Consider the following 12,240-nt stretch of genomic DNA (forward strand, 5'->3'; position numbering starts at 1 on the left):
ATAGAATTACAATGATCTATTAAACTAACAACCTCACTCTCAATGGAATTCTTAATTTGAAGATAAAGTCGAGTATCATCACGAAGCCAACCCTTTTTCATATCATCTTATGGTGGATTCTAAGTTACATGATCATCCATATCGGTACTAAGTAAATAATACTGAATCGTGCGACGCCAATCATAGTAATTAGCTCCATTAACTTATGTTCTGTTATCTTTAATGCTAAGGGAATTACATTAGATACAATCATATGCTTCGTCTCATCCATTAAGAAATAACACACGACCCCACGAGCAGAATTAAACAAATCAGAATCGTAAGCAAGGTAAACTAAAGAGCAAAACAATCCCAAATTAGAACAAAACCTCACAAACTTTGGGAACAAAAGGGTATTTTCCAAACAACCTCACACTTGAGTAAATGTTGATAGAACAAAAGGCAAAGATGGATCGGAAAAGACAACCCGAGATGAACCCAACCGACGAAAGCAGAAAATCCGAATGCATACGCTTCCATGCGCAGGCACGTGGCCACGGCAGAACCAACTTGGTGGTGTGTGTACCTCATGCGCGGTAGTTTTTGGTGAACGATGAAGGCAGACTGAGGTGGGCGGTGTGGACAAACGGCACTCGAAGTTGATGGCCCAAACTCAAACCCTAACTTTGCGAGAACAAAGCCGTCAAACAAATATTCTAAATCCTAAACGAATATCAGTCTGATACCATGTACTCCGTACTTTTGGAGGATGAATTTCTTATTATTTAATTAGACAAAAGATACATATATAATAGGTGAATGAAAAACCCTAATCTAGGATACACAAAATTACGATAAAGGACGACTATACATATTACTTTAAATATATATTATTATTGAAATTGAATAGAAAGAAGAAGACACAAGGAGTTTATGTGGAAAACCCTAATTCAGGGAAGAAAAACCACGATAGAAAAGGACTTATTATTTAATGTCATACATACAATAGACCCAACCTCAGATATAAATAGAATTAGGTGAAACCCTAATTTAGCAAATATAGTAAATTACAAAAAAACCCTTAGGGCTAATTCCACGTATTTCAACACTCCCCCTCAAGTTGGGGCGTAGATATCGGCAAGACCCAACTTGCCAATACAATCTTCAAACGTCTGTCTCGATAACCCTTTCGTAAAAACATCTGCAACCTGTTGGACTGAAGGTACATAGGGAATACAGATAGCTTTGCGGTCTAACTTTCCCTTAATAAAGTGCCTGTCAATTTCCACATGCTTGGTTCTATCATGTTGCACGGGATTATTCGCAATACTGATGGTAGCCTTATTATCACAATACAGCTTCATGGGCCCTGGACTACTCTCGTGAAGATCAGATAAAACTTTCTGCAACCAGATTTCTTCACACACTCCTAGATTTATAGCTCTATACTCTGCCTCAGCACTACTTCTGGCCACTACACCCTGTTTTTTACTCCACCAACTTACCAAATTACCCCATACAAAGGTACAGTACCCTGAGGTTGACCTTCTATCAATCACAGATCCGGCCCAATCTGAGTCAGTATATGCCTCGATGCTCCGTGTGTCATGCTTTTTGAACACCAAGCCCTTTCCAAGGGTGGACTTCAGGTATCTCAAAATTTGAGTCACAGCTTCCATGTGCTCCTCATATGGACCCTGTATGAACTGACTTACTACACTCACAGCATAGGAGATGTCGGGCCTAGTATGAGATAAGTAAATCAGTTTTCCTACCAAGCGTTGATACCTTTCCTTATTCACAGGAACTCCTTCCGAAATGCTTTTCAGTTTACTATTGACCTCAATAGGAGTGTCAATAGGTTTGCATCCAGTCATTCCTGTTTTCTTTAACAAGTCCAGAGTGTATTTCCACTGAGATAACAGATATTCCTGCCTTCGATCTTGCCACTTCCATCCCGAGAAAATACTTCAAACTACCAAGATCCTTGATTTCAAATTCACGTGCCATCCTTTGTTTTAGCTTAGCAATTTCTGCCGGGTCATCTTCTGATAGGATGATGTCATCAACATACACTACCAACACAACAATCTTTCCTAAGGGTGATTTTTTGGTAAACAAGGTATGATCAGAATGCCCATGAACAAACCTTTGGGATTTAACAAACACAGTGAACCTATCAAACCATGCCCTAGGGGACTACTTCAACCCATATAAAGACTTCCTGAGTTTGCAAACATGATTCCCAAACTTAGCTTCGAAACCTGGAGGTGGACTCATGTAAACTTCCTCTTCTAACTCACCATTTAGGAAGGCGTTCTTTACATCTAGTTGTTGTAGGGGCCAATCTTTATTTACGGCGACAGACAGAAGAACACGAATCGTGTTTAACTTAGCCACTGGGGAAAAAGTTTCTGAATAATCAATCCCATACGTCTGAGTGAACCCTTTAGCAACTAACCTGACTTTATATCTCTCGAGTGTTCCGTCAGACTTATATTTCACTGTGAACACCCATTTGCAACCAACTGTTTTGTGACCTCTAGGGAGAGCTACTAACTCCCAATTCTTATTTGCCTCGAGAGCTCTCATTTCCTCCATTACTGCTGCTTTCCACTCGGAAACTTCCATGGCCGCATGTACACTGGTAGGTATTGTTAGAGCATCCAGCTGAGTAGTAAATGCCTTAAAACCAGGAGATAAGTTACTATAGGTCAGAAAACTATGCAAAGGGTATTTTGTACATGACCTGGTTCCCTTTCTCAGAGCAATTGGCATATCCAGAGTGGTATCATAGTTGTCAGTTTTCGTCTGTCCCTCTTCAGTATCAGACTTTTGAGATAATTCTGCATCTTCTTGAGGATCTTTCAGCACCTCATTACCTCTTGAATTTTCAACCTTCTCTGAGCTCGTCTCATCATTTATGTTCCCAGACTTCTCTTCAAGACTCTCCTATGGAACAACGGGATCTTGAACCTGAGCTGGTTTCGACACTTGGACACTTTCCGATGGAACACTGGGGTTTCCTGAATTTCCTTTCTGAGATTCTTCCTATAATATGTTATCCAGGGCACTTGTCTAGTAGGAAGAACCGACACAGGAACAACAGGAGTAGAGTCAGGTTCAAGACTAGGTAGACTTGGTTCAGGAATATTAGGACTAGGCTCAAGATTGAGGCTAATAGGTACGGAGTACGTGGAATTGTTAGTCTCTTCATTCGTGGTCTCCCCCTGAAGATGACTAACGGGAAAGAATGGTTTATCTTCAAGGAACGTGACATCCATAGTGAAAATATTTTCTGGAGGATGAATGAAAGCATTTATAGCCTCGCCGATGAAGGGGATACCCGACAAACACACATTTTTGAGCTCGTGGGGCAAACTTAGTCTAGTGTGGACCATGAGTTACAAAGGCTGTACACCCAAATACACGAAGAGGAATCTCAGGAATAAGACGGGTAGACTAATAGGACTCTTTGAAGCACTCAAGAGGAGTTTGAAACTTTAGAACTCGTGAAGGCATTCTATTAATTAGATGAGTTGCGGTAAGAACTGCATCTCCCCACAGGTATGAAGGAAGAGATGCTGGAATTATCAAGGAACGAGCAACTTCAATGAGATGGCGATTTTTCCGTTCAGCCACCCCATTTTGTTGTGGAGTATATGCACACGAGTTTTGATGGATGATCCCCTTTGACACTAGGAATTCCTGGAAGGTGTGATTGACAAACTCACGACCATTGTCACTCCGAAGAATGGCAATCTTTGTGTTGAGCTGTGTTAGTATAGTGGAATAGAATTGTTTGAAGGTAGATAAAACTTCGGACTTATCAGCAAGAAGATATACCCATGTAAGTCGGGTATGGTCATCGATGAAATTTACAAACCACCGTTTACCAGACAGGGTAGAGATGCTTGAGGGACCCTAAACATCACTGTAGACCAGGTGAAAAGGCTGGGTAGGTTTATAAGGCTGAGAAACAAACGACACGCGAGGTTGTTTAGCACGTATACAAACATCACAAGATAATGAAGAAACATTCACATTATGGAATAAATGAGGAAATAAATATCGCATATATTGAAAACTAGGATGTCCAAGACGAAAATGGCACAATAAATAATTTGTTTCAGACATAGTAAATGAAGATAAAAGACTAGTCCTAAACAAGCTTCTGGAGGAAGCATCTGCAGAAAGGAAATATAGGCCTCTGTCATATCGGGCAATGCCAATCATCTTCCCCGAGCTCAAGTCCCGAAACAAAGCAGTATCTGGTGAGAAGACAACTCTACAGTTCAAATCTTTTGTTATTTTGCTTATTGATAATAAGTTGTAAGAAAGTTTGGGCACATGTAAGGCATTTTGCAGAGTTAATCCTTGAAATGGTGACAATCTGCCTTTTCCAGCAACAGGAGTGAAGGACCCATCCGCATTTGAATCCTCTCATTTCCAGCGCTTGGATAGTATGAGAGAAACAGGTCGGATGAGCCAGCCAAGTGATCGGTCGCTCCTGAATCTAGAATCCATAACTCATTCCCTTCAACAAAGAAACTAAAAGATTGAGGGTTACCTGATTGAGCAACTGTTCCGATCCCTATGGTACCTGAATCACCAGGGTTGGTCACTGGAGGCTGTGTCTGAGGTTGTGCATCCCCCTCAACTGATTCACCCACTAGAGCACGCCTAGATTTCGACTTGTCATTTGGAGGGCGACCATGCAATTTTCAGCACTGATCTTTCGTGTGCCACTATTTTTTGCAATGCTCACATACTGGGGGTGCTTTACTATTCTGCTTGTCACCATCAGCTCCAGCGGACTTCACCCCGAAGGCAGCTGACTCTACAGTGGTAACACCCGGCCCATTCATTGCACTCGATCTATCTTCTTCCAATCTAACCTCTGAACAGACCTCCATGAGAGACAGAATTGGTTTCTGCCTTAGTATTCGACTCTGAACTGTATCAAATTTGGGGTGCAGCCCTGCAACGAAATCATACACACGCTCATCCTCTTCTATCTTGGAGTATTGAATTCCATCTTGCGGGCAGTTCCAGATGATCTCCCGACATAGATCCATTTCTTGCCATAACAATGACATCTTGCTGAAGTATGACATTACATCCATGCTCCCTTGTTTGCATTCGTGAACCTGTTTACGTAGAGTATACAGGTGAGATGTGTTCTGACACCTCGAATATAACCGTCGGACTGCATCCCAAATATCTCGGACAGTGGTTGAATAGAGTAAAGGTTTCCCGATTTGTGGTTCAAACAAGTCTCCGCTCGGCAAAATTCTATAAAAGCTAAGGATGTGCTGGGGATTATAAGCAAGTCTCTGCTCGGCAAATTTCCTGTTCAATAAAAGCTAACTTCAGAAGTAAGACTTGTTGAGTTGAGATAGTGCTCCAATTAAAAGGAGGAAGTTTCTGGAGGTTCGCCCTTTTTGTAAAGAGATTTAAAAGAAAAAAGAATGAATTCAGATTAATTTTAGCCTTTGTAAGTAAACTGACACCTCTTGAGATAAGATTTCAAGAATTGAGCTTTTTCTTCTTTCGGTGGCCACCACTGTATGGAAGAAACGAGCATTTAAATCACCATCTTTTAGCCAAGTCAGCTTATGTTTTCATCTCCAAAGAACTTTTTTAGCAGTAAGGGCGAGCAATTGGGATTTTAGGCTGTTATGTTGGACTCCGTGAATATTCCTTCTATTTCTTCTAAATTATGGAGCAGAGTTATTTCCACCAAAGTCTGGTTATTTTGAGTCATGACACACTCAAAAGTAGTTTGTTCCATGCTTTGAGGACCTCCTTTAAGCCCTTTAGATTTTGGATGAGTCCATGGCCTGGCCACCTCTAAGAGGGGTGTTCTTCCACCCGTATTCAACTGTAGGCGAGAAACTAGTGGGTAGCCATATACTCTTGAAACAAAAAGGGGTTGGTCCCAATTGGCCATTTGTCTGCCCTAACGAATAGAAAAATGAGGCAATTTTCGAATATGGGTTGCTTAATCCTCTTGACTGTAGAGAAACCAAATTTATCTATAACATTCTCTGTGAACAAAAATCTGTCTATGAGTGAAAATGTGTAGTGCACAAAATCGGACCATCCATAGAGGCCATTTCTTGAAGGGGAAATCAATGTTTTGTTGAGATCTCTTTATCAGGGTGATCTTTTATGCTTGAACTCCCTTCAATGCTATAAATTCTGTCTTCTGCAGAAGATATTTTGTTCATTCGCTCACTGTACCATGCTCAAAATGGAATAAAAAGCTAGGTTTCGAATCAACTTATGTAGGGACTGTCTAATAGAAGTGTAGTAGATAGCCGTTTAATAGGGTAGTTGCTATACACAAGCACTGGCAAAGGACCAGCTAAATTATCTCGAGGAAAGCAAACATGCCCTAAATTTTCCTAATGACACACTTATTCCTCACGCCCGCCCATGCCATTCATAGTTCAGTGCAAAGGGTCTTCGCATCTACTAGTTTCAGAAGTGTTTCAACACAAGAAAATGTCAAATTTTGTTAATATGGCTTCAAGAGTTATTTGATTATTTTTAAAATCTTTAACTGGGAGAGATTCCTCACTTTCTGGGCAAGTCATTGAAATTTCATTTTCATTTTTTGCTCAATTCCCTCTCATGTTTGAGTCCTTGAAATTTCAACGATGCCATTCGTTCCGGGATAATTTAGAATCATTTTGCATATATGGAGGATTAAGTGTATTTTTTGAAACCTCACAAACCAAATAAACATGAACTCCAAACCCTAGAGATAAAAAGTGCATTTACCCCAAAAATATAAGAAACTGATTCATAATTGCTCGGTTCTCGATTGCCTATCACAATTGGAAAAAGATGATCCTCCATTAAGATATTAGAACCCATTCATAATGAAATAATCATTGGAACGACCTTACTTGAACATGATTTGTTTTTTAGGTTGTACAACTATGTCCTTGAGTTCTAATGAAATAATCATTGGAAAAATACAATTCAAAATGTCCCCAATTTCTTGGACCTTGCAAAGGTGTGATATAGGATGAATCAGATATACCCCATTTATGGTAAACAACTAGCAGACTCTCCAAATATTCCCTTTTCCTTTAATTTTGTCCTTCTATGTTGGAAGATTCTATGAAATATAGCTTTTGAATGTACCTCTAATATGGAAATCTTGTTTATATTCTTCTATGAATGTTGTTTCTCTTCTTTTAAGTAGGAAGCGGGTTGATGAACTAGCTTTGATGAATGTTGATTAAGAGTACGGGGTTTCTCAAATGGAGTGATGAATTCAGTTTAATGGGATAGAGAAGGGTTTTCCTATAGTCTGCATGGATTGTTTTAAATAGGAAAGTACCATGGTTATCTTCTGAATTACTTATGATTCGTCTATTTGGTAATCAGGCTGCCAAAGATGACATTGGTACCATCAGAATTCAACGTCCACACAAAGGACCATTTTATGTCTCCCCAAAAACAATTGATCAACTCATAAGCAATCTTGGGAAGTGGGCCAGGTTGATTATGTCCTCCTATTTATATAGAAATTTTCATCTCTTTATTTGCCCATAATGTATGTATATGCTGGGCATTTGTTTCTCTGTGCTTTGTTATGACACGGATACTTACCAGGTGGTACAAGTATGCTTCCGTGGGTTTGAGTATATTTGGTTTGTATCTGGTCACAAAGCATGCTATTCTTTATCTCATGGAGAGAAGGCGTCGCTGGGAATTGCAGAAAAGGTGCGCTCGGTTTATTTACTTATTAGATTTGCTTCATTCGTTCTTTTTCAAAAGCACTATTTGAATGTAGACTGCACATAGAGATATGAATAATTATATCCAGAAAACACTTATAATTTGTATCATTTTAAGGGACGACCAAGGACCAACTATAAAGATAGATGCTTATAATATACCAGTCAACCTTATGGAATATCTCTCGTGTCTCTTTCCTCCCCATGTTTATTATTATTATTATTATTATTTTTCTATAAGCTAGCTGAGAAATATTCTGATTGTACAGGGTCCTTGCTGCAGCTGCCAAGAGATCAAGCCAAGAAAATGAAGGTAGAATCCCAAGTTTTTGATATATAGCCTCTAGAAATAAATATACACATGGATGATACTAAAATTATATTGCTCCAGGGGAAGATGAAAAGGCCAGCAATGGAACAGATGGTACAAAGAGAGACCGGTCAATGCCAGATCTTTGTGTAATATGCCTCGAGAGAGACTACAATGCTGTTTTTGTCCCGTAAGAGCTCTTTCTCTTCATCCCCCAAACACACACACACACGCACAAATGTTTCTCCCGTGCCTAGAGATGATAGATGATAGATGATAGATGCAGTGATCTAAATATCTTCACTAGCTCCAGCATCAATGGTGAACAGACTTGGGAAACATTGCTTCATTGAGAAGCGAGTGAATTTCGAAGAGATTTTAGATAAATTTGGTTTTCTTGCCTTTGGTGGCAGCCGGTAATTGGAATTGGAAATGGAATTAGAATACATCCCAATGTGTTATACGCCGGTTTTTGATGTTTTAGTGCGAGAGTGGAAGTCCACTCTTAATTGCACTAGAAGTACCTCTTTTTTTTATTGGGTCCACTGTTGTATGAAAGCATGACTAAGCACACTTGGTGTCTCTTTCTCATGAATGTCGCCAAACGATCAACTTCTAGATTTTGCCTTTACGGCTTTACTATATTCGAGCCCCTTTTTTTTAAACTATACTCTTAAAAATAAAACTTAATTTTACTTGAAAGATTTTATTGACTCTTAATTTTCTAATTGGCCGTCTTTCTCTTGGCTTATGTTTCCTCTCCTGGCTCTTTTTCTTTTTTTGGCATGTTGTCAAAACACGATCACAAGTCTTTTCTTTCCTCCTTTTGTTCTTTGTTATGTCGTTTTATAAATGATAATTTTTTAAGCACTAAATTATCCTTAAATGTTATGTCCTTAAATGGATAATGGTATCTCTCTCTTACATGTTTTTACATGTAAGAGTTACTATTATTTTGAACCCTTCATGTGCTTACTATGGAGCACATTTGGTTTTTTTTTCCCCTAATTGTAACGACCGGATCCTTACATATTATGGTCTAATCGCTACGGCATGCATACTTAGACTTTTCTATTATGAGATGAGTTTTGGTAAAAATCTCAAAAGAACGTATCTAAGATTTTATTAATTAGGTAGAAAACTATATAAAAAGTTTATTTTACAAAACACTAGGATCCATAAAACACTAGCGTAGTGATACAAAAATGCATATGCCTATAATAGTGAGTTTGATGGTTGGCCATTTGAGTGACGTCCAGTTCTGCCACCTACGCTGTGTCCTTACCTACAAAGTCTGTAAAAATAGGATGAGTATATAATATACCCAATAAGTAGTTCTCACAAGGGTAGTGACCAAATGCACAATCACATGCAACATGTTTTGAAAACATATGATTGGGACCGAAAACATATAATAATATGTGGTGGTCGGTTATGCTTCTAACATAAATTTCTCCGCCCTGATAGGAAGATGAGGACTTAGGCGGAAACTAACCCATCTGATGATTAGCGGGTCATGCAGTCAGTAGGGCCAGAGTCGCATCCAACATCAACCATTAACATAAACGTAAGATTGGACTAGAGGGGTGCAACCATACATACCCTATTAGTCCCTAGCATAAACTTGACATAGAATTGGGTCTAGAGGGGTGCAACCATACATGCTCTGCTAGCCCTAGAAGCATAACCTTTGTCTAATTAAAATTTAATCTTATGAACAAACATAATGCATGAGGTCCCTTGTTGATAAACATATTTTAAACATGTAATGCAACATAACAATAACATATTTTAAACATGTAATGCAACATAACAATAACATAATTATGCAACATATTAAAGGTACACTACCATGAAACACTTAAAGAGATGGTGAGATAAACTATTTACCTTGACTGCGATCCTAGTTATTCCTTATGGTTAATCGGTAGAGCTTTCCCTCTTAAATCAGAAGGAAATTTGGGCAGCACTTCCCTCGCGTTTTCTCCTTCAAACTAACAAAATTACTTCACCCTTTTCACATGATTTTTACTACTGAGTTTTGTTTGAGAATGAGTTTAACTTCCAGCCCAAAGCCTCCTATTTATAGCCCTTTCCAACTCTTCTCTGTGTGACAACTCATCCTACAAATGGCTTCTTTAAAATTACTTAGGTTTAAGAATTTCTCTTAATAAGACACCTAATTTTGGCTTACTTTTGCCCTTACGTCTTCAACCTTTGTTTGTATTCAATTTTAGGGCTCTCCATGTATAATCTATAAGATCGTGGCCAAATTCAACGCATAATCCACGCTTCTATCCAAATCTCGCTCTTTCTGTTCTCAGAATCTCGCTCTGTCCAGCTTTCTCGCTGGTTTGGCTCTCGTGACTCTCGCTCTCGCTGATTTGACTCTCGCTCTCTCCCACTGTCTCGCTGAGAATCTCGCTCTCTCCACTCTCGCTCTCTCCAATTTTCTCTCCGCTAGTTTTTCACGCGTGGGTTGCTTTCACTGCTTGTGGATTCCACTTCCTTTTTAACTCTTTCAAATTTTAAGAGTATATGGGCAATTAATTCGCCTCCAATTCTTCCAATGAGCAGTGCCCAAACAAAAAGTTATCAACCTTTGTTTGTATTCAATTTTAGGGCTCTCCATGTATAATCTATAAGATCGTGGCCAAATTCAACACATAATCCACGCTTCTATCCAAATCTCGCTCTTTCTGTTCTCAGAATCTCGCTCTGTCCAGCTTTCTCGCTGGTTTGGCTCTCGTGACTCTCGCTCTCGCTGATTTGACTCTCGCTCTCTCCCACTGTCTCGCTGAGAATCTCGCTCTCTCCAATTTTCTCTCCGCTAGTTTTTCACGCGTGGGTTGCTTTCACTGCTTGTGGATTCCACTTTCTTTTTAACTCTTTCAAATTTTAAGAGTATATGGGCAATTAATTCGCCTCCAATTCTTCCAATGAGCAGTGCCCAAACAAAAAGTTATCTACTGCCCTTTGTCTCCTGAATTATAGCATCCAACTTCTAATTATTCTGTTCCTTATTCATTATTTTTGGATAATTAATAAATTTCTTATTTTTTTTCCAATTCTAAATTTCCACCCAATTTTTCTATTAAGTTTATATATTTTTCATTCTTAATTATATATTTTATTTGTTTTTCTGCTTTCTAAATTAGGGTTAGGGTATTACATTTATCACCCCTTAAATAAAATTTTGTCCTACTTAACATTTGACATTTAATTTTCTATAGTGTATGCGTACAAATTTGGGTTGTTACACTAATGATTATCACCTATCTAGTTAACCTGTAACGTATCAGGCTTGAAGGAACTTTTACGCCTTTATTGTACCTTATCCTGAATAAAATCAATTGCAGTTTAGCATTCTAAAAATCTCAGTATTTAATCCATAAAAACTGGTCAACTGGCTGTGATTTCAGGTGCGGCCATATGTGCTGCTGTGTAGCATGTTGTTCACATTTAACAAACTGTCCCCTCTGTCGTCGGCGAATTGAGCTGGTAGTAAAGACTTTCCGCCATTAATGTTCAGCTTTGAGGACTCGTTATCATCATTAACCTTCACGAGCACTTCTATATGTCTGGAGCTGTACTAAAAAATCTGAAAAGCTATCATATCGTTTTCTTAACGAAGGCATTTGTCACATGTTGCAAGAATCTGACTAGCCAGTTACATATTGCAACCTCCCCGGATAGCAGTTGAAAGCTTCTTTCAGAAGGTAATTAAACGTAATTGCTGTGTACTAACTTCCTTTGTCTTTGAAATTGTAAATGGAACTAAACATCTCTATGTATATTATCATATTACTCTCAGATGGACCCATTAGGGGAAGAGAAAAAGGTCATTAGTCATACTTACCTATTTCATTTTGGTCCCTAAACTTCTAATTCTTCTATTTTAATTCCTTGACTTTAAAATTTTAGTTTTGAACTTAGTTGTACCTGAAAACCACTTTAGGTATTAAAATAGATAGATAGAAACTTCAGGGGTCAAAATGGAATATTTACCAAGAGTTTAGAAACTAAAATATAACTTAGAAACAAAAAAGAAATTGGGGGTTGTCATCCTTCCACCTTTTTTTTTTGTTTGCTTTCTTTATATTACTGTGGCTTTCATAGTTAGAGTTGTACACTTTCCAAAGTCCAAAAATGCATGCTGATTCATGTCATCAGCATGAACAAATAAACTTTGTT

At 38.6% G+C, this 12,240-nt stretch overlaps 1 protein-coding gene across 1 annotated transcript in view; it reads left to right on the forward strand.

The window, feature by feature from the left end:
- The window catches only part of DAL1 (E3 Ubiquitin ligase family protein), a 29,549-nt gene extending 17,622 nt beyond the window's left edge, over positions 1–11,927 (forward strand). The window contains exons 7-11 of the mRNA XM_039042546.2: positions 7,384–7,496; positions 7,612–7,722; positions 8,006–8,049; positions 8,128–8,236; positions 11,469–11,927. Of these exons, the coding sequence (XP_038898474.1) occupies positions 7,384–7,496; positions 7,612–7,722; positions 8,006–8,049; positions 8,128–8,236; positions 11,469–11,571 (480 nt within the window). The 3' untranslated portion in view covers positions 11,572–11,927. The remainder of the gene's footprint in view (positions 1–7,383; positions 7,497–7,611; positions 7,723–8,005; positions 8,050–8,127; positions 8,237–11,468) is intronic.
- The last annotated feature ends 313 nt before the right edge of the window (positions 11,928–12,240 follow it).

Source organism: Benincasa hispida, chromosome 9 (assembly GCF_027475165.1).
Source record: "Benincasa hispida cultivar pf3 chromosome 9, pf3_genome.v1.1, whole genome shotgun sequence".
NCBI lineage: Eukaryota > Viridiplantae > Streptophyta > Magnoliopsida > Cucurbitales > Cucurbitaceae > Benincasa > Benincasa hispida.